Source organism: Saimiri boliviensis, chromosome 7 (genome assembly GCF_048565385.1).
Source record: "Saimiri boliviensis isolate mSaiBol1 chromosome 7, mSaiBol1.pri, whole genome shotgun sequence".
NCBI lineage: Eukaryota > Metazoa > Chordata > Mammalia > Primates > Cebidae > Saimiri > Saimiri boliviensis.
The window spans coordinates 13873736-13899009 of record NC_133455.1 but is presented as its reverse complement, the minus strand read 5'-3'; the positions used below and the strand labels follow the sequence as shown (position 1 = coordinate 13899009).

Sequence of the window (25274 nt, the reverse complement as noted above, 5' to 3'; positions counted from 1 at the left end):
CATTGTGACTGAAGCCTGGAGGTAGCTTTTCCGCTTAGCTTCAAACCCTGACTCTAAACACCGATCTCACAGCTGTAGAAGGACACAAAGCTTTCTTGCCCCATTTTGTGATGCTCTCAGAGGCCCAAGGTGGGAGGCAGTGCTGGGGCTGGAGGATCTGCACATGGCTCCCACGGTGCCCAGCCCAAGAGATGTACTATGGCGAAAGGGTTAAAACCATGGACTCTGGAGTCGGATTGCCTGGGTTCGAATTCCATCTCTACTACCTTTTAGCAGACTCTCCTATGACCTCAGTTTCCTCACTGGTAAACAAGATTGATCATTGTACCAGCCTCTAACAACTGTGATGAGAATGGCAAGATGGAACATATGCAAAGCACTTAGAACAGTATCCAGCACCTAGCTGATGCTCCGTGAAGATCCTCTGTTACTACTGGTAATAACAGCATTGACAGTGGTGCTGTCAATCATAAAATCCAACCATAGAGATGGATGCAGGCGAAAGAAGCCAGGAGAAGGAACAGGGAGAAAAGGAGCGGAAACGGGCCCTTTAGCCTGCCGGGGCCTGGCTCAGAAGCTCCCAGGGGTCCGTGTAATGACATTTCATTCAGACGTTTTTTTCTATTGGAATGAGAAATGCAAGTTCTGTGTCAGAAATCATTGCAAATTCCAAATTAGTGAGGTTTCATGGTCCCCGGAAAGGCGCTGGAGGGAAAATTGGTCGACGGGGTGTTTTTTAGCTGTCCGAACAGGCTGGCTGATTGATTGAGTGTCTCAGTCTATAGACTGTGCAGACAGCAGCCAGGGAACTGGGCGCAGGAGAGAAAATAGGGAGAAGATGGAACAGAAATCGGCATAGGGGATGCGGAGACATGATCCGCAGTGGAAAGAGACATAATGACCTCAAAAGCTGTGTAGACATAGGTCTTCCTGGACTGGGGAGCCATGCTCAATCTGGAAACCAGGTACACCCAGCCACAGTTCCTTGAGAATGCTAGGCTCTCTCACTTGTTCACTGTGTGTCCTCAGGCAAGTCACTGCACCTCTCTGAGCCTGTTTTCTCACCTAAAAATAACCCTTACAATACCCACCTCAAGAGTTCACTGTGAGACTTAAATGAAATATGGTCTGTGTTTTGTTTGTTTGTTTTTTGAGATGGAGTCTTGCTCTGTCGCCCAGGCTGGAGTGCAGTGGTGTGGTCTCGGCTCACTGCAACTTCTACATCCCAGGTTCAAGCAATTCTCCTGCCTCAGTATCCCGAGTAGCTGGGATTACAGGTGGGAGCCATCATGCCTGGCTAATTTTTTGTATTTTTAGTAGAGACAAGGTTTCACCAGGCCAAACTGGTCTCAATCTCCTGATCTCGTGATCTACCTGCCTCACTGCCTCGGCCTCCCAAAGTGCTAGGGTTACAGGAAAATAATGGGTTTTAATTGTCTGATGAGGCGTTTGGTACATACTAGGTGCTCAATAAATGTGAGATCCCTTTACTCTGACACAGTGAGTTGGAGAAGTTGGTAGACCTATGCTTCAACCTTTGAACTTAATTGCTGTTTTTGGAGATGACAGCTATCATCCTTAACTTGGGAGCTCATGGGCTACATTGGTAAGTTCTGGGTCCTGCTGTGCTGCCCCACAGTGATTCAGAAGGAGATAAAATGATGGGGATGACTTCCATCCAGAGAAGAATTTAACTTACAAAAATCCTGGAATTGGGCAGGTTCATCAGAGGTCATCGGGGTCACTCCCCTGATTTCAGGTTCCCCAAAGGATTCCAGGCAAATTAAAAGTCATGCACCCCCTCAAAGATAATTGGGAAAGGATAATCCATAAGACTCCTCACCAAGTAGAAATTATTTCTTATATTGGAGTTACTGAGACTCTTTGAATAATAATTGCAATGATAATTATAATAATAAAACATTGTACTTAGTTTAATATATATTTTCCACAACTACTGCAACACATAAGGTATTATTATCCTCATCTTTAAAGTGAGAAAACCGAGGCTTAAATAGACGAAGGACTTTGCCCAAGGCCATGCAGTGATGTCTTGGAGGGATTCACAAAGAGATGCTGGAACATAGTGTAGCAAAGAATCAAATCCCAGGCTGGGTGCAGTGGCTCACGCCTGTTATCCCAGCACTTTTGGGAGGCTGAGGCTGGCAGATCCTGAGGTCAGGAGTTCAAGACTAGCCTGATCAACATGGTGAAACCCCATCTCTACTAAAAATACAAAAATAAGCCGGACATGGTGGTGTGTGCCTGTAATCCCAGCTATGCAGGAAGCTGAGGCAAGAGAATTGCTTGACGTCAGGAGGTGGAGGTTGCAGTGAGCTGAGATCATGCCACTGCACTCCAGCCTGGGTGACAGAGTGAGACTCTGTCTCCAAAAAAAAAAAATTTATTCCTTTTGCATGGCAGGGTGGATAGTAAGTGTGGGTCAGAAAAGGAGGTTAGGATAGTTGAGCTGAGCTATGAAGGATGAGTGAGGCTTTTCCTGACAGACAAGGGTAGAGAAGGCACTCTGGGCAGAGGGACCCGCCCGAACAAAGACAGAGAGGTTGGAAGACTAGGTCCCAAAGGTTATTTACAATGAATAATTACAATTACAGTGACAGCTAACATTGATTAAGTGCTTACTCTGCACAAGGAATGGTGTTAAGCACTTAGCGTGCATCATCTCTATGAGCTGGACGCTATCGTTATCCTGGTTTTGCAGAAGAGAGATGAAGGGACTCGCCCAGGAGCACAGCTTGAAAATGGCAAATCAGCTTTTCAGCTCTCTGATTCCCAAGCTCCCGGGGTCTCCTACTTATTCAGTCCCTGCCTCTTGTCAACAGAGAAGCCATACAGTTTAAAGAGTCCATGAGAACCCATCTTAGCCCATGTGGTCAGACCCTCTGCCCATGTGGTCAGGAGGCTGCTGTGCTAAGATGACCCAGTCAAGTGGGTGCCACAACCCACCGCACCACCCCAAGTCCTCTGGAGCCACGGGGAACCCACCAAAATTGGTAGGAGATAATCATGAAGCTGATTGCCTAATAAAGATAAAGCTCTCATAAACCCACAATCCTGAGGTAATGGGTTTGACTTTTAAAAGGCAGATAAAAGTCCCAACGGAAGGATGGATATTTCCCATCAACTCTTTATTCAGAATCACCGTGGAGGAGGCATTTCCTACAGGTGGGAACAGCTGGATGCCTGGGCTGGCATTGAGAAATTGCCACTTCTGCGAAAAGCCAGACATCTCCTCTCTCCAGAGCGCCCTCTCTCCCACGGAGAATCCTTTGTCAGAGAAGAATGATAATGACAAAGAATGGAGCCTACGGGATAAGCCTAAAGCAGTGTGAATGGAGAGGGCAGATTTGAGAGCTTGCTGATGATTGGTGCTGGAGCTGCAGAGGTGGAGTCTTCTGAGAGCTTTGCACAGATTGGTGGAGTTGGTATAGACCAGCCTTTCTATTCATCCTGCCGTCATCATCAGTATCATCATCATCATCCTCACCATTATCACCATCACTATTATTGTCAAGAACACTATCACTATCATCACTGTCATCATTACCATCACCATCATCATCATCCAAGGTATATTGAGCATTTACTAGGCATCGGGAAATATGCATTTTATAACTGCCTTATGAAGCAGTAATATTAACATCTCTACTAACCTTTCCCTTCCTCAGATGGGAAAACTAAGTCTTGATCATATTAAAGAACTTCCTGTGGGTCACACAGCCAGGAAGTAGCAAAGCAGAGATTCAAACTCAGGTCTATTTGTCTTCTGACAGTACAATCTGGCTTCTCTGTTGACAAGGAGCAGGGACTGAATAACTAAGAGACCCCGGTAGCTGGGGAATCAGGCAGACTCGAGCCGAAAAGCTGATTCAGCCGTTTTCAAGCTGTGATCTTGAGCAAGTCACTTCATCTGTCTTCTGCAAATGATGGCTAAATGCTTAACCATCATTTTGCATTTAGGGTTAATAGTGTGATAGAGGAAAACATGGTCTGGGTCTATGTCTTAGATGGAATTCACAAGAAAGAAAGCCTGAGATAGGGGTCTGAGTGCATGTGACTTATTGAGCTAGGAGAAAGGGAGTCTTCACTCCCAGCAGGATAGGACAGGGGAAGGAAGCTAAGAAAAGATGCGGTTTCAATTGGACTCAAGCCTCAGCCTGATCCTCAGGGGAGCTCCAGAATGTGGATTCCCTCCTCACATCCCAACAGGAGTGGGCAAAATCTTCCAGAAGGGGCATCCCTTAGGCATTTGCAGCCAACAGTCCCACCAATCTGGAAAGAGGATCTAGGATCTGACCAACGGCATCCACTATGGCTGCAGAAGAACAGAGCTGACGGTCCTTTCTCAGCCCCTAACTCACCCAGTGCCCCCCTACTGGACCTCAGTTTCTCCAGGCTTGGACTCAGTGCCCTACAAGGGCTGGCCCAGCTCTGACAAGTTCTGACTCTGATCTGGCAACAATGCCACTGACCAAGCTGGCAATCTCAGTTTCTGTAACCCAGCAGGAGAGACAAGGAGACCGTTCTGGTGGCCCCAACAGTGTGAAGCAAGGTGTCTGACAGCTGCTCTGACTGGAGCCCTTTATCTCACTTCTTGCTGTGTTATTTTAAAACTAACGAACCCAGACCTCAGGAGCTCACAGCCTGCCATGGAGATTTGTGGCTTGTCTGATCTGTCCTCTCTGCAGATTTCAGCAGTGGCTTACTCTCGGCTTGTTAGGAATTTTCTCCCAAGCCTCAGCCTCTGGCATGAGTGTGTGTGTGTCTGCAGGAGCACAGAGTCCTAACTGAGCCAACCTCTCAGAAGCCCCCTGTCTGTAGCTCTAGTTGATGAGAGGATCCTGTGAGTGACTCTGCAGTGGAGGGAGAGACAAATTTATCCTTGGGCTGTGGAGAGAGAAGCCTGAACTCAGTAGGAACTGGGGAAGGGCCATTTCTAGGTTCTGAATAGCCACTCAAGGAAGCCAAGGCCCCAGTGTAGGAGAATCTCCTGGGACCCTCCAGGGCACTTCAACCTCCTGTCCTTCTCCTTCCCAGAATCCCTTGCCTTGGATGTTTGAGGAAAGGCGATCAGAGTCACAGTGAGTGGGTCCCAGAGGCAAGCTTTGCTAGTGAGGCTGCAGACCAGTGTTGTCTGTTCCTGGAAAATGTGGCTGATATTCAAAGTACCACCATGTGCCAGATACTGTCTAAGTGCTGGACATGCATCGTCTCATTTCATTCTTGCAGCAGCCATGTGAAGTGATTGCAACTTGTGGTTTCATCAGGGAGGCGAAGGGACTTGCCCAAGGTCACCCACTGGTGAGTGGCAGGCAGAGTCTATCTGATGAGTCTACTCACTATGCTCTCCCAACCCTCCTGGATTAGTAACTCTGTCCCCTCTGTGCAGCTTGCCTTGCATCCTCCGAGCACATGTGCCTTTCCCTGCTCAGGATGTCTCCTTTCTCAGTCACTTCCACCCCGTACCCCTATGGGAGAGTTTCTAATGTACCTGCTGCATCTCCTCCTCTGGACTGTGCACGTGAGGGAGAGACTCATGTCTGGGTCATCTTGAAACAACTCTCCTTGGGAATAAGATGGTGCTTAGCAGATGAGTGTGTGAATGAATCGCTGGGGAATAAATGGATGAATAAATGCACACACAATAAATGAATCACTGTGTCTAAATAAGTGACTTGGAGCTGTCGGTCGCTTTATATTTTAAGAGCCAGGCTGGGGCTCTTCTATTGAGCCATCTTGTTATTTAAAACCCCACTGGTAGAATGCCACTGGAGCTGATCTCCCTCCTCAGCTTTCACCCTTAATCTAGGTATTTACTAGCCAGGTTTTGCATCTTACTCCCAGAAGATCCAGCCTCCCAGCTTTAAATACTGTCCAAATGCTAACATCTCTCAAACGCATTTCCCTAGCTCTGATCTCGTCTCTGAACTCCAGGCTCATGTACCCTATTGCCCACCTGCAATCTCAACATACATGTCTAATTGGCATCTCCAAAAACACTGAACTTTTAGAAGACTCTTCCAAAACACCCTTCCCCATCTGCAGTTGCTCCAGCTCAGGGCCTGGCAGCAAGACCCTCCCAGTTGCTCAGACCAAAAACCCTGGAGTCATCCTTGACCCCCTCTCTTTCACACTCCATAGCCAATCTATGCAAAAACTCTGTTGATTCTACCTTCAATAAAATGCCATAATCTGACCACCTCTCACCACTACTGCAGAAAAAACACTGGCCCCAGCCACCATCTTCTCTCATATGGATTATTATAGTCATTTCTTCACTGGTCTTCCTGCATCTATCCCAGCTCCTTTGCTGTACATGCTCAGCAAGATGCCAGAGAGATCCTTTAAAACCTAAGTCAGAACATATCTCTCCAATGAAGACTTCAGTGGCTTCTCATCTCACTGAGAGGAAAGAGCCAAGGCCCTGCGAAAGCCCACCAGATTCTTATGACCTGATCCCTCATTACCTCTCTGACTTTGCCTCCTACTAATCGCCCGCTTGCTCCCTCGGCTCCATACTGCTATTCTTCAGTGCATTATGCATGTTCCTACCTCAGGGCCTTTGCACTGGCTGCACTCTGCCTGTTATGCTCTCCCAGGCAGCTCAAGGCTCACTTCCCCATCACTTTCAAGTCTTTGCTCAAACATTACTTTCTCAATGAGGCCTTCTCTGATTACCCAATTTAAAATTGCAAGCCCCTCCCAGTAGTATTCCATCTCCTTATCCTGCTCTGAATCTTTACTCTGTAGCACTCCTTACCTTCTAATATTTACTACTTAATGATGTTTATTTTCTGCTGTCCTCCTACCTCCACCCATTGCGGTAAAATGCAAGCTCCGCCAAGCAAGGTTTTTTTTTTTTTTTTTTCTTCTATCTTGTTCCCAGTGCCTGCACATAATAGGAGTTCAATAAATATTTGTTGAATGAAGAGTAAGTGAATGGCCCCTGGAATCACCTCTCGGGCCAGTTTACACTCTCCCAGGTCTTGTACGAAGGCTCCTCCTTTCCTGGGTTGCGGGGTTTCCTCTTAAACTGAGGGCTTCTTCCCACTTCCCGGTAGACTCTTGCTTGCTTCATCTTTCTTCTAATAGTGGCTGTGATGATGCCCAAAAGAGACACTTGTCCTGTCCCTCCCATGGCAAGAAAACATAATTAGCAACTCGCCCTCCCCAGAGAAATCCAAACTCTGTCTGCGATTCCAGCTGATCCCCAGGGCGCCCTGGGCTGGAAGAAGAGATGTTATTCTTGCCTGTGATGACACAACTTAGCAGAATCAGGACTTGAACCCAGGTCAGCAGGACTCCAGGCCACATGCACTTTCTCAGCATCACCTAATTACCTTTTACACACCCAGCTCAAGTGGAAAACCATGACATTTTGGAATTCAGTCCCTTCCCCAGTTGGGTGCAGCCTGCATTTTAGTCAGTCCCAATAATCGAATCCAATCCACTTCTCAGCAGTTTTATTTCTCACAAAGCAAATAGGCAATCGACAGGCCAGCCTGTGGAGGGAGAAATGACTGGGTGGATGTAGGGTTGATTGGAGGGCAGTGGATGGATGTGTTCTGTGATGACAGTTCAAAACCCAGGCAGGTTGGGTGCCTGACGTGCTTGGCTGAGCTGGGCAAGAAATGCTGAGCTGATTTTTCTCCATATGGTTTTTTTGTCCTTTGACCTGAACTTGAGAACCAAGCAATTATTGATATACAAGAGTGTTTACCACACACTCATAATCACGCGCACATGCATGCACTCACACACACACACACACACACATTCACACACACGCTTGCTCTCAGCCCTGAGAACTGGACTAAGCCATTCTCATCAGTTGCCTGTGGAGAGGGAGTTGTGGGGAGCTGTGCTTGTCTGTGTTGCTCCATCCTCAGGATCAAGTTCAAATTCCTTGTAGAATCTACAGCCTGGCTACTCAGAGTATGATTCATGGAGCAGCAGCCTCACCTGAGAACTGATTAGAAATGCAGAGACTCAGGCCCTTCCCCAGATCTACTGAAGAATCGGCATCTGCAGTCTGACCAGATCCCCAGGTGACCTGTGTACATGAAGGCTTGAAAAGCACCTGTCTACACGGCCCTGAAGGATCCAGACCCTGCCTTCCTTACCAGCCTCAAGTCTTGCTTCCCACCCTCCACCTTCACTGTCTGTTCTAACTTACGGCATCCTCTGCAGTCACATGAAGGCCACTGCTGTGTCTCGGTGCTGGACCTTTGTGATTGCTCTTCTTCCTTTTTGCTCCACTTTCCTGACAATTTGTATTCATCTACTAGAAACACATTCCGTGACCACCTGCCCACATTCCCCAGGCTGGATTAGGTGCCCCCTCTATGGGTCCACTGCCCCCTAAGCCTCTCTCTATTAGAAAACTTCTTATATACCACATTGCAATTACTGGTTTAGGGATATGTCTCCCCTTCCAGGGTGAGAAGTCCTGCAGGGCAGAAACAACATCTTGGTTATTTTTGGGTCCTTGAAATTTGATTCTAAGTAGGTGTTCAGTAAACAACTGTTGAATAATGAATGAAATAATGAGAGAAATGACAGCCTCATAAAACTGCCTTTCATTTTTCATTCAATTTCTACCAAAATGAACATTACTGCCCCTGTATCCAAATGATTTCTCCCACAGCAGTTCTGAGCAATCCCGTTTTCCCCCAAGCTCCACTGCTTTTTCCAGCCACAATGGCAAAGCTCAAAGAGTCACAGCTCCTGCAGATTATCCCCATCCAGCCTTAATGAACTATATTCACCTTGAAAAGGACTTGGAATGCCAAGATCTCAGGCCAGGACATTATTAACACAGCTCAGACTGAAGTCCCAGGAAAAAAGGCACAAATTGGCCAACTTCCTCTGGTCTCTGCACTAGGTCAGCCCCATGATAAGGCTTGGGCTTTCTGGTGAGCTCTTAAGCATGAGAGTCTAGGCCTTCATTCGCTATCAAAACAGGTAGAATGTGGGTGTCTGGCAAGTGTGGGAATGAGGCTGGACCATTCACAGCTCTGGGTGTAAGGGTAGAACAAGTACCTGGGGCATGAGCCCTGGATGGAAGCAAGTCCTTTTGCCTCTCCAGGTTTCAGTGCCTTTGGTTATGCAAGGGAAGGAGGTTCACCAAGCTGCTGCTGCATACCCCACGGAGGGCTGCAGGAATCAATGGAGATACTGGATTAGACACTGGCCCTCTATACACAGAAGGAGCCCTATTTGTGGAATGGAGGCAATAAATGTCAGAGATGTCTCCAATCTCCTGATCAAGTGTCATTTCTTTTTGTGGAATATAAGATTCAGGCCAAACCTTGAGCTGCAGATCCTCTCCAAACACGTTAAGACCAGTCTTACCTTACAGCAAAATTACCAAGGTTCCCCTTGTACTTTCACTTATCCCTTCTTGTATTTTCAAAACGTTTTCTACTAAAAATACAAAAATTAGCCAGGCATGGAGGAAGGGGCCTGTAATCCCAGATACTTGGGAAGCTGAGGCAAGAGAATCACTTGAACCTGGCAGGCGCAGGTTACCATAAGCTGAGATCGTGCCACTGCACTCCAGCCTGGGCAACAGAGCGAGACTCCATCTCAAAAAAAATGTCTTCCAGAGTCTTCTCCTTTTTGTCCTTGGTTGATTTTCATAAACAGGCAGGGCAGCCACTGATGTCCTCTCATGGTCTCAGTTTGTTCTTCACAGTAGGGATGGCAATGCTGGCTCATGGGTTTCTTTGAAAGCTTCAATGAGAAGATGAGTGAGAAGTGCTTAGTTAGCTCAGTGTCTGGCTTGCAGGAGGTGCTTGACAAACAGTAGCTGCTGCTATGATCGAGGGACGTGGAGAGAGCACTGGACTGGGAGTCAAAAGGTGGCAATTGTAGTAGCCAGAGCGAAGATAGGCGTCACTATTTACCTTGGGCAGGTCCCCTTGCCTCTTGGGCCTCCATTTCTCCACTCTGCACAGACCTGAGCTGGATCTGGGGTTCTTCCCACTCCACCATTGTTGGTCTCTGATTCCCCAAACAGTGTTTAACTCAATCTAGTGCTTGGGGCACGAGGATCTGTACCCAGCGCTGGGCCAAACAAGCACTTTGTTGGGAGCAGCTGGCTGATCGGCTCGGTGTGCAAGAGCTTTGATGGGAAGCAGGGAAGCAGCTAGGGAGCCAGGCCTCTCGAGGAGTTTTGCAGAAAAGTTCAGCCCTGACTCTCAACAGAGCCTTGGAATCTGCCAGTTGCCATGACGACAGAGACAGCATCTAAGCTCTAGGTCTCTGATTAGCAGGAACAGAGCCGGGAGGCCTTGAGGAATTCAGCACTCGTGGCTCCCTTCCTCCCTCTGTGAAGTGGAGTGTGCCAGCCCTTGACTCCACTGTTTTAGCTGTCCCCGAAGATTTCGCCTTCTTTTAAGTATTGTTTTTAATGCGCTATCGAAGGAAAATGAGGCAACCGCCAGCACTCCTCAGCAAAGATGGAACACAGGATTCTTCATAAGGACCTGCAAAGGTGCAAGGGCTGGAGGCAGGGAAGGGAGATGGGTGGGGCTGTGGAGGGCTGAGGGCTGTGGCTGAAGTCTGATTCTACTGAAGCATTGAGTGACCTCAGACTGGGCCTCCTCCCTGGAATCTCTGCTTCTTATTTGTAAGGAAGATTAGGATCCCACCTGTGGTTCCCCCATGAGATCAGCAATCACAATTCATTTGTTCACCCATCCACGTATTCATTTGTTCATTCAATAAATGTTCATTAAGCAGGAAGCTACACGATGTCAGGCACTGTATCTCTGGGGATTCAAGGGTGAGGAAGGAGGTGAGTTCCCTCTCATAAAGCTTACATTCTAGTCCAGAAGACAATCATTTGGCAAATAGACATATAAAATGATCATTTCAAACAGTAACAAATGCAGTGAAGAAAGACACCGCAGGCTACCATGATTCCCATCATCAGGTGGAGAGGAGAGCAAGGGAGTCAAGGAGGGCCTCTCTGAAAAGGTGATTTTTGAATGGAAAGAAGGAGCTGGCCATGCAAAGAGCTGGAGGAACAGCATACCAGGTGGAGGGAAGAGAAAGCGCAAAGGCTCTGAGCATTTGAGGAGCAGCAATGATGTCATGTGGCTAGAACAGAGTGAGATATGAAGAGGAGTAGGAGATGGGTAGGAGGGGAACTGAAACCAGGGTCGGAGACCAGATCATGCCAAATATTTCAGTCTGGACAGCCAATTTGGATTTTATTCTTGATCCAATAGGAGGCTGAATTGCCAGCAATGTGTCTTCAAGATGCAGATTCCTGGGTTTCACCCCTTTGAGACATTGATTTACTACAGCTAGGATGGGACCTAGGAATCTGTATTTTTTTAAAGCTCCTTAAAGGCCTCTGATACTGTGCCATTCATGGAAAACCCTGGACTGCACGCTCTCTGAATCTCTTTAAGTTTTTTTTTTTTTTTTTTTTTTTTTTTTTTTTTTTTTTTGAGACGGAGTTTCGCTCTTGTTACCCAGGCTGGAGTGCAATGGCGCGATCTCGGCTCACCGCAACCTCCACCTCCTGGGTTCAGGCAATTCTCCTGCCTCAGCCTCCTGAGTAGCTGGGATTACAGGCACACGCCACCATGCCCAGCTAATTTTTTGTATTTTTAGTAGAGACGGGGTTTCACCATGTTGACCAGGATGGTCTCGATCTCTCGACCTCGTGATCCACCCGCCTCGGCCTCCCAATCTTTAAGTTTTAAGAACGCTGAAAAGCAACATATTGGGACATCCTGAAAAAAAGACTTTAAATGTTATGGTATATTACAGAAGATTTCCTTCTTCTTCCCCTCAGCACTTCCTGTCTGCCTGGTAGATTTCATTATATTTCTGCTGGTTTTATTGCAAAATTTCAGGTGGGGTCCCCAACACCAGGAAGGTGAAACAAGTTCTATTGGAGAAAAACAAAAATCTACCACATCAGAGAATATAAAGTCACACATATTCCTGCAACTCCATTGTGTCTTTCCTCATCAAATCATCTTCAAGATTTCCCCATATCTGATTTCGACCCCTGTTGCTGACAATGATGGATGAGGCATTGTCTTCACCCTAAGCCTTGCATCCCAGGGCTCTAGCACCAGCATCCACCAGCTTACCCTACAGTTCAGATAACTCACCCCTCTACTCTCTCCATTAGACAAGTCACTGAGACCTCCACCCAATGCCAGCACACTCACCATGTGTTTATTCACTGCTAAATTCCTCACAGCTCTCAGCTTTTGCCTATCATGAGATTGCTTGTGGTATGGATTTATTTTCTACAATGCTCCAGAGAGTTCAAAATTATACTTTTTAAATATATATATACTTTAAGTTCTGGGGTACAAGTGCAGGTTTGTTACATAGGTATACATGTGCCATGGTGGTGGTTTGCTGCATCCATCGCCCCATCATTGACATTAGGTAATTCTCCTAATGCCATCCCTCCCCAATCCCCCCATCCCCCGCTATCCCTCCCCTAACTCCCTAGCCCCCTACCCCCTGACAGACCCTGGTTTGTGATGTTCCTCTCTCTGTGTCCATGTGCTTTCATTGTTCAACACCCACTTGTGAGTGAGAACATGTGGTGTTTGATTTTCTGTTCTTGTGTCAGTTTGCTAAGAATGATGGTTTCCAGTTTCCTCCATGTCCCTGTAAAGGAACTTATCCTTTTTTATGGCTGCATAATATTCCATGGTATATATGTGCCATGTTTTCTTTATCCAGTCTATCATCGATGGGCATTTGGGTTGGTTCCAAGTCTTTGCTATTGTGAACAGTGTTGCAATGAACATACGTGTGCATGTGTCTTTATAATAGAATGCTTTATAATCCTTTGGGCATATGCCCAGTAATGAGACTGCTGGGTCAAATGGTATTTCTATGTCCAGATCCTTAAGGAATTGCTGAACTGTATTCCACAATGATTGAATTAATTTACACTCCTACCAACAGTGTAAAAGCGTTCCTGTTTCTCCACACCCTCTCCAGCATCTGTTGTCTCCTGATTTTTTAATGATCACCATTGTAACTGGTATGAGGTGGTATCTCAGTGTGGTTTTGATTTGCATTTCTCCAATGACCAGTGATGATGAGCTTTTTTTCATGTTTGTTGGCTGCACAAATGTCTTCTTTTGAAAACTGTCTGTTCATATCCTTCGCCTACTTTTTGGTGGGGTTGCTTGTTTTTTTCTTGTAAATTTGTTTAAGTTCTCCATAGATTCTGAATATTAGTCCTTTGTCAAATGGGTAAATTGCAAAAAATTTTTCCCATTCTGTTGGTTGCCAGTTCACTCTATTGATTGTTTCTTTTGCTGTGCAGAAGCTCTTAAATTTAATTAGATCCCATTTGTCTACTTTGGCTTTTGTTGCCATTGCTTTTGGTGCTTTAGTCATGAGGTCCTTGCCCATGCCTATGTCCTGAATGGTATTGCCTAGATTTTCTTCTAGAGTTTTTATGGTGTTAGGCCTCATGTGTAAACCTTTAATCCATCTGGAGTTAATTTTTGTATAAGGTATAAGGAAGGAATCCAATTTCGGTTTTCTGCATATGACTAGCCAGTTTTCCCAATACTATTTATTAAATAGGGACTCCTTGCCCCATTGCTTGTTTTTGTCTGGTTTGTCACAGATCAGATGATCATAGTTGTGTATCGTTTTTTCTGAGGCCTCTGTTCTTTTCCATTGGTCTAGTACCATGTGGTACCAGTACTATGTGTCTCCACCTTGACATAATAATAATGTGTTACTGGCAACAATTGGTCACAAACAGTAGCTTTGGCCTTGCTTTCTTGGACTGATTATTCTGAGGGAAGCCAGCCCCCATGTTGTGAGGATGCTCAAGCAGCCATATGGAGAGGCCTATGTGAAGAACTAAGGTCTTCTGCCAACAGCCAGCACCAGCTTGCCAGCTATATGAGTGAGCCATCTTAGAAAGGAACTATCTTATGTATCATGGCTTTGCTGGACAATACACACAAGTCAGTAAGCTCACTGACCTTTTCTGAAAGAAATATGAGGCTGAACAGAGAAGACATGGGTTGAGCAGTCTCAGTAGACTGAAGCATTGGCTGAGTTATTGGCCCTCTCCAAGACTCCATTTCCACCAATTATAACATTAGGAAATTAGTCCAAAGCATCTCAAAAGCACTTTCTAACTTTTTGAAACAATGTTCTCTTTGGCCAATTTGTTAGCTCTTTTATTGGTTAATTGAAGAAACATTCCTGAGGGTTCACTAAGCAGCAGGCTCCAGGGCAGTAAGACACAGTCCCACTCTCAGGAGCTCATAGTCTAGTTTGATAAAAGACAACTAAATGACAACAATATATTATTAAGAGCTGCTGGGCCAGGTGCAGTGGCTCACGCCTGTAATCCCACCACTTTGGGAAGCCAAGACGGGCAGATCATGTGGTCAGGTGCTGAAGACCAGACTTGCCAACATGGTGAAACCTCATCTCTTCTAAAAAATACAAAAACTGGCTGCATGGTGACTGGTGCCTGTAATCCCAGCTACTTGGGAGGCTGAGGTAGGAGAATTACTTGAATTGGGACCTGGGAGGTGGAGGTTGCAGCAAGCCAAGATTGTGCCACTGCACTTCAGCCTGGGCTACAGAGCAAGACTCCATCTTATTGAAAAAAAAAAAAAGCTGCTGGTAGGGGAGCAAAGGTATACCACATCCTAGAAAAGGGGATAGATCTCCCCAAAAGCTTGCTCCCTACTCTACCTTCTCTATCTCCTCAATGTTAATTCCATCCTTCCAGTTGCTCAGGCTCAAAACCTTGGAGTCATCCTTGACTCCTCCTCCTGTCTGAATCTCTTACTTGTCACATTTAGTCAGCAGCAAATCATGTCAGTACTACTTTTAAAATTTGTTAGAATCAGAACACAGCTCATCCCCCTTTCCATTGCTATAACACTGATCAGAGCCAGGACCATTGCAACTATTTCCCCATCTCTGCCCTTCTCTCCCTTCAGCCTTGTGTTCCTCAACCACTAGAGTGATCTTTCTCAAATGTAATCCAGACCCTATCACTCCTGTTCCAAAGATTTCTCTCCTGTCTCAGCTACAGAGCCTCAAAGGTTTTCGCATGACCTGATCCCTGATCTCACCTCCTGCCACTCTAGCCCTTGCTTGCTGTTCTTTATTATGATGATGATGATTATTTGAAACAGAGCCTCATTCTGTCCCCCAGGCTGGAGTGCAGTGCCACAATCTCAGCTCACTGCAACCTCTGCCTCCTAGGTTCAAGCAATTCTCCCACCTCAGTCTCCTGAGGAGCTGGGATTACAGACGTGTGCCACCACACCAGCTTATTGTTTTATTTTTAGTAGAGACAGGGTTTCACCATATTGGCCAGGCTGGTCTTGAACTCCTAACCTTAAGTGATCCACTTTCCTCGGCCTTCCAAAGTGCTGGATGACAAGCATAAGCCACTGTGCCCAGCCGCTGTTCCTTATGTGTGCTAATGATTTTTGAACCTTCTATTCCTTCTGCCTAGGGCACACTTCTCACTTCCAGCAGATACCTGTGTAGAAGCTATGTACAACTGTGTAACAAATTATCCCAAATCTTTTTGAAAACAACAATAAACAGTTTTTATGGTTCATAGTTTCTGTGACTCAGGAATTTGGCTGAGTGGTTCTGGTTCACCGTCTCTCATGGAATTGTGGTTAGATGTCAATCAGGTTTGCAGTCTCATCTGAAGGCTTGACTGGAGCTGGAGAATCCACTTCCAAGGTGGTTCACTCATAGGGCTGACAAGTTGGTGCTGACTGTTGTCAGGAGGCCTCAGTTGTTCTTCATCTGGGCCTCTCCATATGGGTGCTTGAGTATCCTCACAACATGGTGGCTGGCTTCCACCAGAATATTCAATCCAAGAGAGCAAGGCAGAAGCTACCTTTTTGTGACCAAGTCTTGAGGGTTATACATTATTACTTCTACCACATTCTTTTCATTAAATGTGAGTCACTAAGCCCATCTGATATTTAAGGGGATATAAATTAAGTTCCATCTTTTGGTCTTTTGATGACAAGAGTGTCAAAGAATCTATGAACACATTCTAAACCACCCAAACTTTAAGATAAGCCCTGAATCCTTAAAGTCTCCACTCCCTTGCTACTCCTCAGGAAAGACTTCCCCGATTATTGTATACAAAATAGCAGCCACTCCTCCCATTTCTTAGCTCTGTAGGCTGCTTTATTCACATCAAAATCTATTACCATTCAGCTGAATATGGTGGCTCACACCTGTAATCCCAGCACTTTGGGAGGCCAAGTCAGGAGGATTGCTTGAGCCCAGGAGTTCAAGACCAGTTTGAGCATTATAGTGGCACCCTGTCTCTACAAAAAGGGGGAAAAAAGAAAAAGCTGGATGTGGTGGTGTGTGCCTGTGGTCCCAGCTACTTGGGAGGCTGAGGTCAGAGGTTCGCTTGAACCCAGGAGTTGAAGGCTGTAATGAGTTGTGATTGTGCCACTGCACTCCATCCTGGGCAACACAGTGAGACTGTCTCAGAAAAAAATGTGTTACCATTCAACAAGCCATATTTTTCCTTGCTTATGTGTTTATTATCTATTCCTCCATCTAGAATGCAAACATTCTATAATTGCAGGAGACATCTCTGTCTTGTTCACCGTGTCTCCACATCTAAAACTGGCCTGGATACATTGTAGACACTCAGGAAATTGGAGTTAATGAATGCAGGTTACTCTAGGTTGGGACAAGTATGGGAAGAGGCAAGACTTGCTGGGTGTTAGGCAGAAGAGAGAAGCTTTGTTGTCTGACAGAATGCAGGACACTTCTCAGGGATAGATGGGCAGAAGTAAAAGCATGGAAAGGTAACACCCACAGCAGGGAGATTTAGGGAAAACTGAGGCTGAGCGGGACGGAAGGGAGTTCTGGAAGCACAGAGTTGGCAGTGAGAAGGACTGAGAAGCCCTAATTAGAATCTCCATCCCTCCAGGGCTCACAGTGGCTACCTGCTCCGCTTCTAAAGATTCACTCGTAAGCGGCTGACAGAGATGGATGTGTTTTGCTGCCCTTCCTTCAATATTGACTGGGCTTGGCTTGCTCTCTTAGAAGCCCTAAGGAGCAGGGGGCTTATGAGATGCATTCATCCTGACTCATAAACCCAGTCTGGATGCACTGACGCAGGAGGCTGGCACATGAGACACGCTAATGCCTTTGATCAATGCTTGACCTGGGGTCTGAAGGCAGGGCAAGCAGGGAAGGATGCTCACTGCATGGCACCAAAGACACCTGTGACTGTCAAACTCCTTACTCTTCCTAGTTAGGAGCCAGGAACTTGAGTGACAGTCTCTTCGAAGGCCAAGTAACCAGGCAGGTTCTTTGCCCTCTCAGGAACTCCCATGAAGAAGTGGGACTCATAGGCTCTGCAGCCTGTGTCAGTGGCAGAGGAGGGGACTTCAGACCATCATGGGAACTGCTGTCTCAAGTGGGTGACTCATATCATTTAAGGACATCAGATTAGAGATTTTATTTACAAGGAAGTAAAAGCAAAGGGAACTGACACCTTTGAGGCCTTTCTGCTTATATATTTGATCTCATTTTATCTTCACAATAGCTCAGCAATACATGAATTGATACTAGTCACTTTTTTTTTTTTTTTTTTTTTTTTTTTTTTTTTTTTTTTTTTGAGAAGGAGTCTCACTCTGTCACCCAGGCTGGAATGCAGTGGTGGGATCTCAGCTCACTGCTACCTCCACCTCCTGGGTTCAAGGAATTCTCTGCCTCAACCTCTTGAGTAGCTGGGATTACAGGCACCCGCCACCACACCTGGGTAATTGTTGTATTTTTAGTAGAGACAGAGTTTCACCATCTTAGCCAGGCTGGTCTTGAACTCCTGACCTCATAATCCACCCACCTCAGTCTCGTAAAGTGCTGAGATTACAGACTTGAGCCACCACGCCCGGCCACTATTCACTATTTTATAACTGAAGAAACTGCCACTCAGCGATGTTGTGACTGGTCCCAGATACTCTAGCCCCTAAACTGTTAAGACTATTTGAGTTTTCATACATGTGGTCCAAACAGAAATAAGGCAGAGAAAAGGAATACAAATGGCAAAGGGGAATTTGCACAAATCCTATCATGCTTTGACCTCTCATTACATCTTGAGAAAGGAAGTGAAATGCTGGTTTCCAGCATCTCTCTGTGATTTAGTCCAAATAGAATACGCTATGCTGCTGTAACAAATAAACCTACGGCAAAGTGGTTTAGCCTAATTTCCATTTATTTCTCTCTTGCAAAGTCTAATGTGGCTCAGGCATCTTTCCTCCATCAAATAATTTGACCTTTCAGAATGTGTGCACTCTAAAGTCACTACCACAGAGGAAGAGAGAGCTGGAGAAGGCACGTGGGTTTTGATTACCTTGAACTGGAAATTACATGTGTTCTCTCCTGCTTAGAGACCACTGGCCGAAGATAATCTCATGAGCTCAACCTAACTGCAAGGAAAGCTGGGAAATACTAGGAATTCTATGAATATTTAATGAACATTAAGTGTCTCTGTATATTCTAACACTTTTGTGTCCTTATTTCTTCCTCTGTAGGACAGAGCCCCAGAATAGCCCTGTGGTCCCACCTCAGGATGGCCCCTCAGAAAAGCTGGGTCAGCATCTGGCCACTGAGGCCTTGGGCACCAACAGCTGGGAGAGAGACAAGGCCTGTCGGGAACTGGATGCCACCAGAGCACACAGGTGAGATCCAATGGGGACGTTCAGGTTGAAGATACGGAAATAAAGTCTGCCTTTCTTGCCATGGATCCCCTCTCTCTTTTGCAAGTTCCTCTTTCAAACCCTTAAATCAAGGGCTAGCAAATATTTACTGCAGAGGAACACATTGTAAATATCTTAAGTTTGTAGACCCAGTGGTTTCTGTCACAACTACTCATCTCTGCCCTTGTAGTTCAAAAACAGCCACAGGCATTATGCAAACAAAAAGAGCATATCTGTGTTCCAATAAAATTATATTTATAAAAGCAGGAGGCAGGCTAAATTGGCCCACTGGCTGTAGTTCAGTAAGTCCTACCTTAAATGATAGTGTTCCTCTCCATTTGAATGGCTCTGTGGGCCACTGACTCCCAAATCGTAGTTTCAGCCCAGACCTGTCTCAGGAGTTTCAGATCTTTGTGTTTTTTCTTTTACTCAGTTATTTAACCAGTACTTTTTGAGCATTCACTGTGTGATGGGCACTGTGTTAGCACACATATACAGAGAGCACCACATACACATGCTCTATAAAAATACTGGATACTCAGCATTTTACTGAGGCTGGGAGAAGTAAAGTGAATTGCCCAGAATGACAGTCAGTAAGTGGTAGAGAGAAGTTTTAAACTCCAGTCTCTCTGATCTTAAATCCACGACTAAAACCCACTCCATTATCCCATGGGTGCTCATGAAAAAAAAAAAATTCTCCCTGCCTCCTATTTTTCAATTTTGCAGCATACACTTATAAAGCATGGCCCATCTTTGGCCTCTGGAAAATCTAATTCTAGAAGATGTGATTACTGAATTTTGGAGAAGTGGCTTGGGAAACTGGAGTAATTTATTTAAATTTAATTATTATGTTTTAACTTTTAGGTTTGGGGTTACACGTGAATGTTTACTGCATAGGTAAACATGTGTCATGAAGGTTTGTTGTACATATTATTTTAACACCCAGGTATCAAGCCCAGTACCCATAGCTATCTATTCTGCTCCTCTCCCTCCTCCCACCCTCTCCCCTCAAGTGGAGCCACAGTGTCTGTTGCTTCCTTCTTTGTGTTCATAAGTTCTTATAAGTGGGAGTTAAATGGAGTAATTTTCTTTTTCTTTTTCTTTTTTTTTTTTTTTTGAGACGGAGTTTCGCTCTTGTTACCCAGGCTGGAGTGCAATGGCGCAATCTCGGCTCACCGCAACCTCCGCCTCCTGGGTTCAGGCAATTCTCCTGCCTCAGCCTCCTGAGTAGCTGGGATTACAGGCACGCACCACCATGCCCAGCTAATTTTTTGTATTTTTAGTAGAGACGGGGTTTCACCATGTTGACCAGGATGGTCTCGATCTCTTGACCTCGTGATCCACCCGCCTTGGCCTCCCAAAGTGCTGGGATTACAGGCTTGAGCCACCGCGCCCGGCTTAAATGGAGTAATTTTCAAGAATGACGTCTACCCTGCCACCTAGGCTGCCCCCTCAGCTCCAGACTTTAGCTAGGCTGCAATTTAAAAGAGGGAGAAACAGTTCAGCCCTATCAGCTTGGAGAAGTGAAGTTCAACCGCATGTCTGGACTGTTCCCTCCAGGAAACAGGAAGAAAGTTGTTTCCATGATAAGCAAAGGGAGACAAGGAGAGAGGTGAGGAGAAAGGGAATTTCCGTACTTTGAAAACATTGGGCGGGCTGCGGTGCCTCACGCCTGTAATATCAACACCTTGGGAGGCCGAGCTGGGAGGATCACTTGAGGTCAGGAGTTGGAGACCAGCCTGGCCAACATGGTGAAACCTCCGTCTCAGCTAAAAATACAAAAATTAGCCAGGTGTGGTGGCAGGCGCCTGTAATCCCAGCTACTCTGGAGGCTGAGGCAGGAGAATCGCTCGAACCCAGGAGGAGGAAGTTGCAGTGAGCAGACATCGCGCCACTTCACTCCAGCCTGGGTGACAGAGCAAGACTCCGTCTCAAAATGAAAAATAAAAAACATTGTTTCCTAGATGGAATCTGCGTGTACAAATCTGGACCCTGCAGCTTGTGAACCGAGCAACCTTGGGCAAGTTTCTTTTCCTCCATGGGCCTCAGTGTTCCCAGATGTAAAATGGGGATGTTGAGATGCCATTCTCAAGGTCAGGATGAGGAGTAAGTTAGACCAGGAAGGTACAAATTGTGGCAGTGAGACTAGAGCATAGGAAATCCTAAAATATATTAGTGAGGGTCTCATGAAGCCAGAAGAGAAGATTCTGGCCATGAAAATCTGAAACAATGATGCCAGGCTGTACAGTGTCTCTTCTGTAGCGGTGCTGTACTCTTGTGTACGAGGTCTGTGCTTCTTGGTTCTTTCTATCTGTGACTGACTCTCTGATGCGACAAAACCACAATAATGATGATAACGATATTAACAGTGATAATAAGAGTAATCTTAAAATATACAATAATTTAATTATTATGTAATAAATCTGTAACAAGGGTGTGCTTCACTGCTTTTGTGCCCCTTCCTGACCCTCTATGATGGTACACGTAGAACAAGGGTAGGGAAGAAGAGGGGGCAGAAGAAATGTAGGCCCACCTGGGTAAAGGCATTTGGGATTTATGAGGGGGTTGATGATCCCCACCTCACAGACCTCAAATGTCTCCAAATTCGAGGGCTTTCTGAGTTTTACCCCATTACTTAAATGCCAATATAATACATTTATTATCATTATAATAACAGAAACCCCTTTTACCGTGCTCTTACTCTATGCCAGACCAAGGCACATTACCTAGGTCAGCTCCTTCAATCCTGGCAGCAAACTTAGGACACAGGTACCATGTTTCTTCCCATCTTGTTGATGATCAAGATGAGACTCAGAGAGGTCGCTGAGCCCTGTGGGGAAGTAAGAGAGTTGGACTTTAAATCCAGGTTCATCAGCTTCTGGACCAGCATTCCTTACTGCTGCAGGCTTTAGTGCATATGTAATCACTGTGCTTTGAACCACTGCATATCTAATCGATGCGTGTTTAGCCACTGTGCACGTCACCACTGAGCACTCAATCACTGCACAGTTAACCTCTGCTACTTCCCCAACGTCCATTTAACTACCGCATGTTTAACCACTAGAGACTTAACTGCTGCACATGCAACCACTGCATACTCAACTGATGGGCTTACTGAATTGTTGCACATTTCATCACTGTATACAGTCATGCATATGTAACCGGAGTATACACAAGCATGATGTACTTAACCCCTGCACACGTAACCAGGGTGTGCTTCACCGCTCTTCTGCCCCTTCCTGGCCCTTTATCATGGTACACATAGAATTGGGTAGGGAAGAAAAGCAGGAAGAAGAAATGTAGGCATACCTGGATAAAGGCATTTGGGATTTATTCAGGGGGTTGATGATCCCCACCTCACAGACCTCAAATGTCTCCAAATTGGAGGGCTTTCTGAGTTTTATCCCATTACTTAAATGCCAATTAAGAACAATGTTCTCAAATCGTGTTCCGCTGGATCCCTGGGATTCCAGAAGTTAGAGTAGTTGACCGAAACAATAGGCTCTTTCCTCATTTTATAAGACACACTTTTTTTTTTTTTTTTTTTTTTTGAGACGGTTTCGCCCTTGTTACCCAGGCTGGAGTGCAATGGCGCGATCTCGGCTCTCCGCAACCTCCGCAACCTCCGCCTCCTGGGTTCAGGCAGTTCTCCTGCCTCCCCCCCCCACCTCGAGTATTTCTCCTTTCATTTTCTTCCCCCATCGTATTCCCAGGAGCTGTTGCACTTGGGAAGTATTTATATGAAACAAGATGATTTAACAAGGAGCTAAATTATTTCATTCATTTATTCCCTCGTTTGGTCACTGAATAAATATTGATTAGGCTTTTGCTCTGTATCAAGCACTCTTTAAGGAAAGAATTTGGTGGCCGGGCACAGTGGCTCATGCCTGTAATCCCAATACTTTGGGAGGCCGAGGTGGGTGGATCACCTGGGATCAGGAGTTCGAGACAAGCCTGGCCAACATGGGGAAACCCCGTCTCTACTTTAAAAAATACAAAAATCAGCCTGGCATGGTGGTGGACGCCTATAGTCACAGCTGCTAGGGAGGATGAGGCAGGAGAATCGCTTAAACCCAGGAAAAGGAGGTTGCAGTGAGCTGAAATCATGCCACTGCATTCCAGCCTGGGCAACAGAGTAAAACTGTCTCAAAAAAAATGGGGGATAGCTCACCCTGTTTACACAAGTGTCCTGGTTGCTTCCTGGACATGCACACTGTGCCCTGTGCTCATATAAGTGTAGTTAAGTAGCTAAGTACTTAATTCCTATGATATTTGTTTTTAAGGTTAAAAGGGACTGTTTTAGGCGGGGCGCAGTGGCTCAAGCCTGTAATTCCAGCACTTTGGGAGGCCGAGGCGGGTGGATCACGAGGTCAAGAGATTGAGACCATCCTGGTCAACATGGTGAAACCCCGTCTCTACTAATGGTGCAAAAAATTAGCTGAGCATGGTGGCACGTGCCTGTAATCCCAGCTACTCCGGAGGCTGAGGCAGGAGAATTGCCTGAACCCAGGAGGCAGAGGTTGCGGTGAGCCGAGATCGCGCCATTGCACTCCAGCCTGGGTAACAACAGTGAAACTCCGTCTCAAAAAAAAAAAAAAGGGGGGGGGGCTGTTTTAGAAACACAAATCAAAACCACAATAAGATACCATCTCACGCCAGTCAGAATGGCAATTATTAAAAAGTCAAGAAACAACAGATGCTAGTGAGGTTGTGGAGAAATAAGAATGCTTTTACATATTGGTGGGAATGTAAATTAGTTCAACCATTGTGGATGACAGTGGTTCCTCAAAGACCTAGAACCAGAAATACCATTTGACCCAGCAATCCCATTACTGGATATATACCCAAAAGAATATAAATCATTCTATTATAAAGATACATGCATGCGTATGTTCACTGCAGCACTACTCACAATAGCAAAGACATGGAATGAACCCAAATGCCCATCAATGATAGACTGGATTAAAAAAATGTGGCACATATACACCATGGAATACAATGCAGCCATAAAAAGGAACAAGATCATGTTCTTTGCAGAGACGTGGATGAAGCTAGAAGCTATTATCCTCTGCAAACGAATGCAAGAACAGAAAAGCGAACACTGCATGTTCTCACTTATAAGTGAGAGCTCAACAGTGAGAACACAGGGACACAGGGAGGGGAACATCACACACCAGGGCCTGTCAGTTAGAGAGTGGGAGCTGAGGAAGAGCATTAGGGAAAAGAGCTGATGCATGCTGGGCTTAATACCTGGGTGACTGGTTGATAGATGCAGAAAACCACCATGGCACATGTTTATGTAATAAACCTGCAGGTCTTGCACACGTACTCGGAAACATAAAAGATTAAAATAAAAAAATTTTTAAAATAACGTATTACAGTTCCACATTTAGGAAAGCAAATTAGTAGAAAAGCTCAATAAGATAAATCGTCCCTCCTCCAGCTGTTTAAATAAAATGACATCTGATAATTTTTAAAAAGTGACTCTCATCAAAATATTATAAACATAGCTATATGATTCTCATTTGCTGGAGATACAGAAACCTGACATGTATTCTAATCATTTTATCATTCTTTTTACTAAATATAATGATCCAGATTCTTAAAGTGGAATTAACTACAGCAGTATTTTATGATATTCTATAAAAAGTTGGGTAATTTCCAGATGATTGGCCACACAAACAAGTTTGAGAAGGCAGCTGGTTTTGTGGGGAAAATCTCAGGGTAGGAATCACCCAGGCCTTGATTCAAATCCTAGCCTGGACACATTCTAATTGTGTAGCCATCAGCAAGTTAATTAAACTTTCTGAGCCTCAGTTTCTTTACCTCTAAAATAAGACAGTAAAAGTTATACCATTCTCAAAGTGTTGGCATCCTAATATATAAAAAACTTGGCACATAACAAGTGCATAAATGCTGCTTGTGTCACTGCTAAAATAATGACAATAATATTAGTAGCAAGATTATGGTTTCCCCGTGAGGTTCTGCTAGGTTGGCATGTTTCAATTCCGAAGCAGTTTTTCATCTAAAACCATCTTCCTTTGCCATGGGATAGTGTTTTAAAAAAATCCCCCGAGCCTGCCCCAATTATAAAAGGAGATAACTTGACTTCATTTAACTGCAGCCTCAGCATTTGAATTTAATTGAACAGGAAATAATTATTCTTGAAAAGCAGAGGTTTTTGAGGTTCTGCCAGGCAATATAAGATATGTATCTTGTTACATTAGACCTTGGCAAATATACTTTTAATAATCAGCTGTTACTTAATATACCTTCCGCCTCCTATTAAATTTCCAGCAGGAACTACGGACAGGGAGGAATGGGGCAGAACGGCTGATGAATTATTTAAAAAGTGATTTATTTACCAAGGCGAGCCATTTGCAAATTCAATAATAAACCTATTAAGGAGTAGTTAACCTCTATAACTCTGTTTTTAATAATCAATTTGTGTCTGGGTAACGTACAACGTCTGTCTCATTAGGTCGGCATTAAGCCCTTATTTAGGTACTTAGTCTGAAG

General features: G+C 45.2%; 1 protein-coding gene across 2 annotated transcripts in view; it reads left to right on the top strand.

The window, feature by feature from the left end:
• The window catches only part of SRRM4 (serine/arginine repetitive matrix 4), a 175051-nt gene that overhangs the window by 101409 nt on the left and 48368 nt on the right, over positions 1 to 25274 (top strand). For both annotated transcript variants that reach the window (XM_039472431.2, XM_010342932.3), the window contains exon 2: positions 18591 to 18737. In XM_039472431.2, the coding sequence (XP_039328365.1) occupies positions 18591 to 18737 (147 nt within the window). The remainder of the gene's footprint in view (positions 1 to 18590; positions 18738 to 25274) is intronic.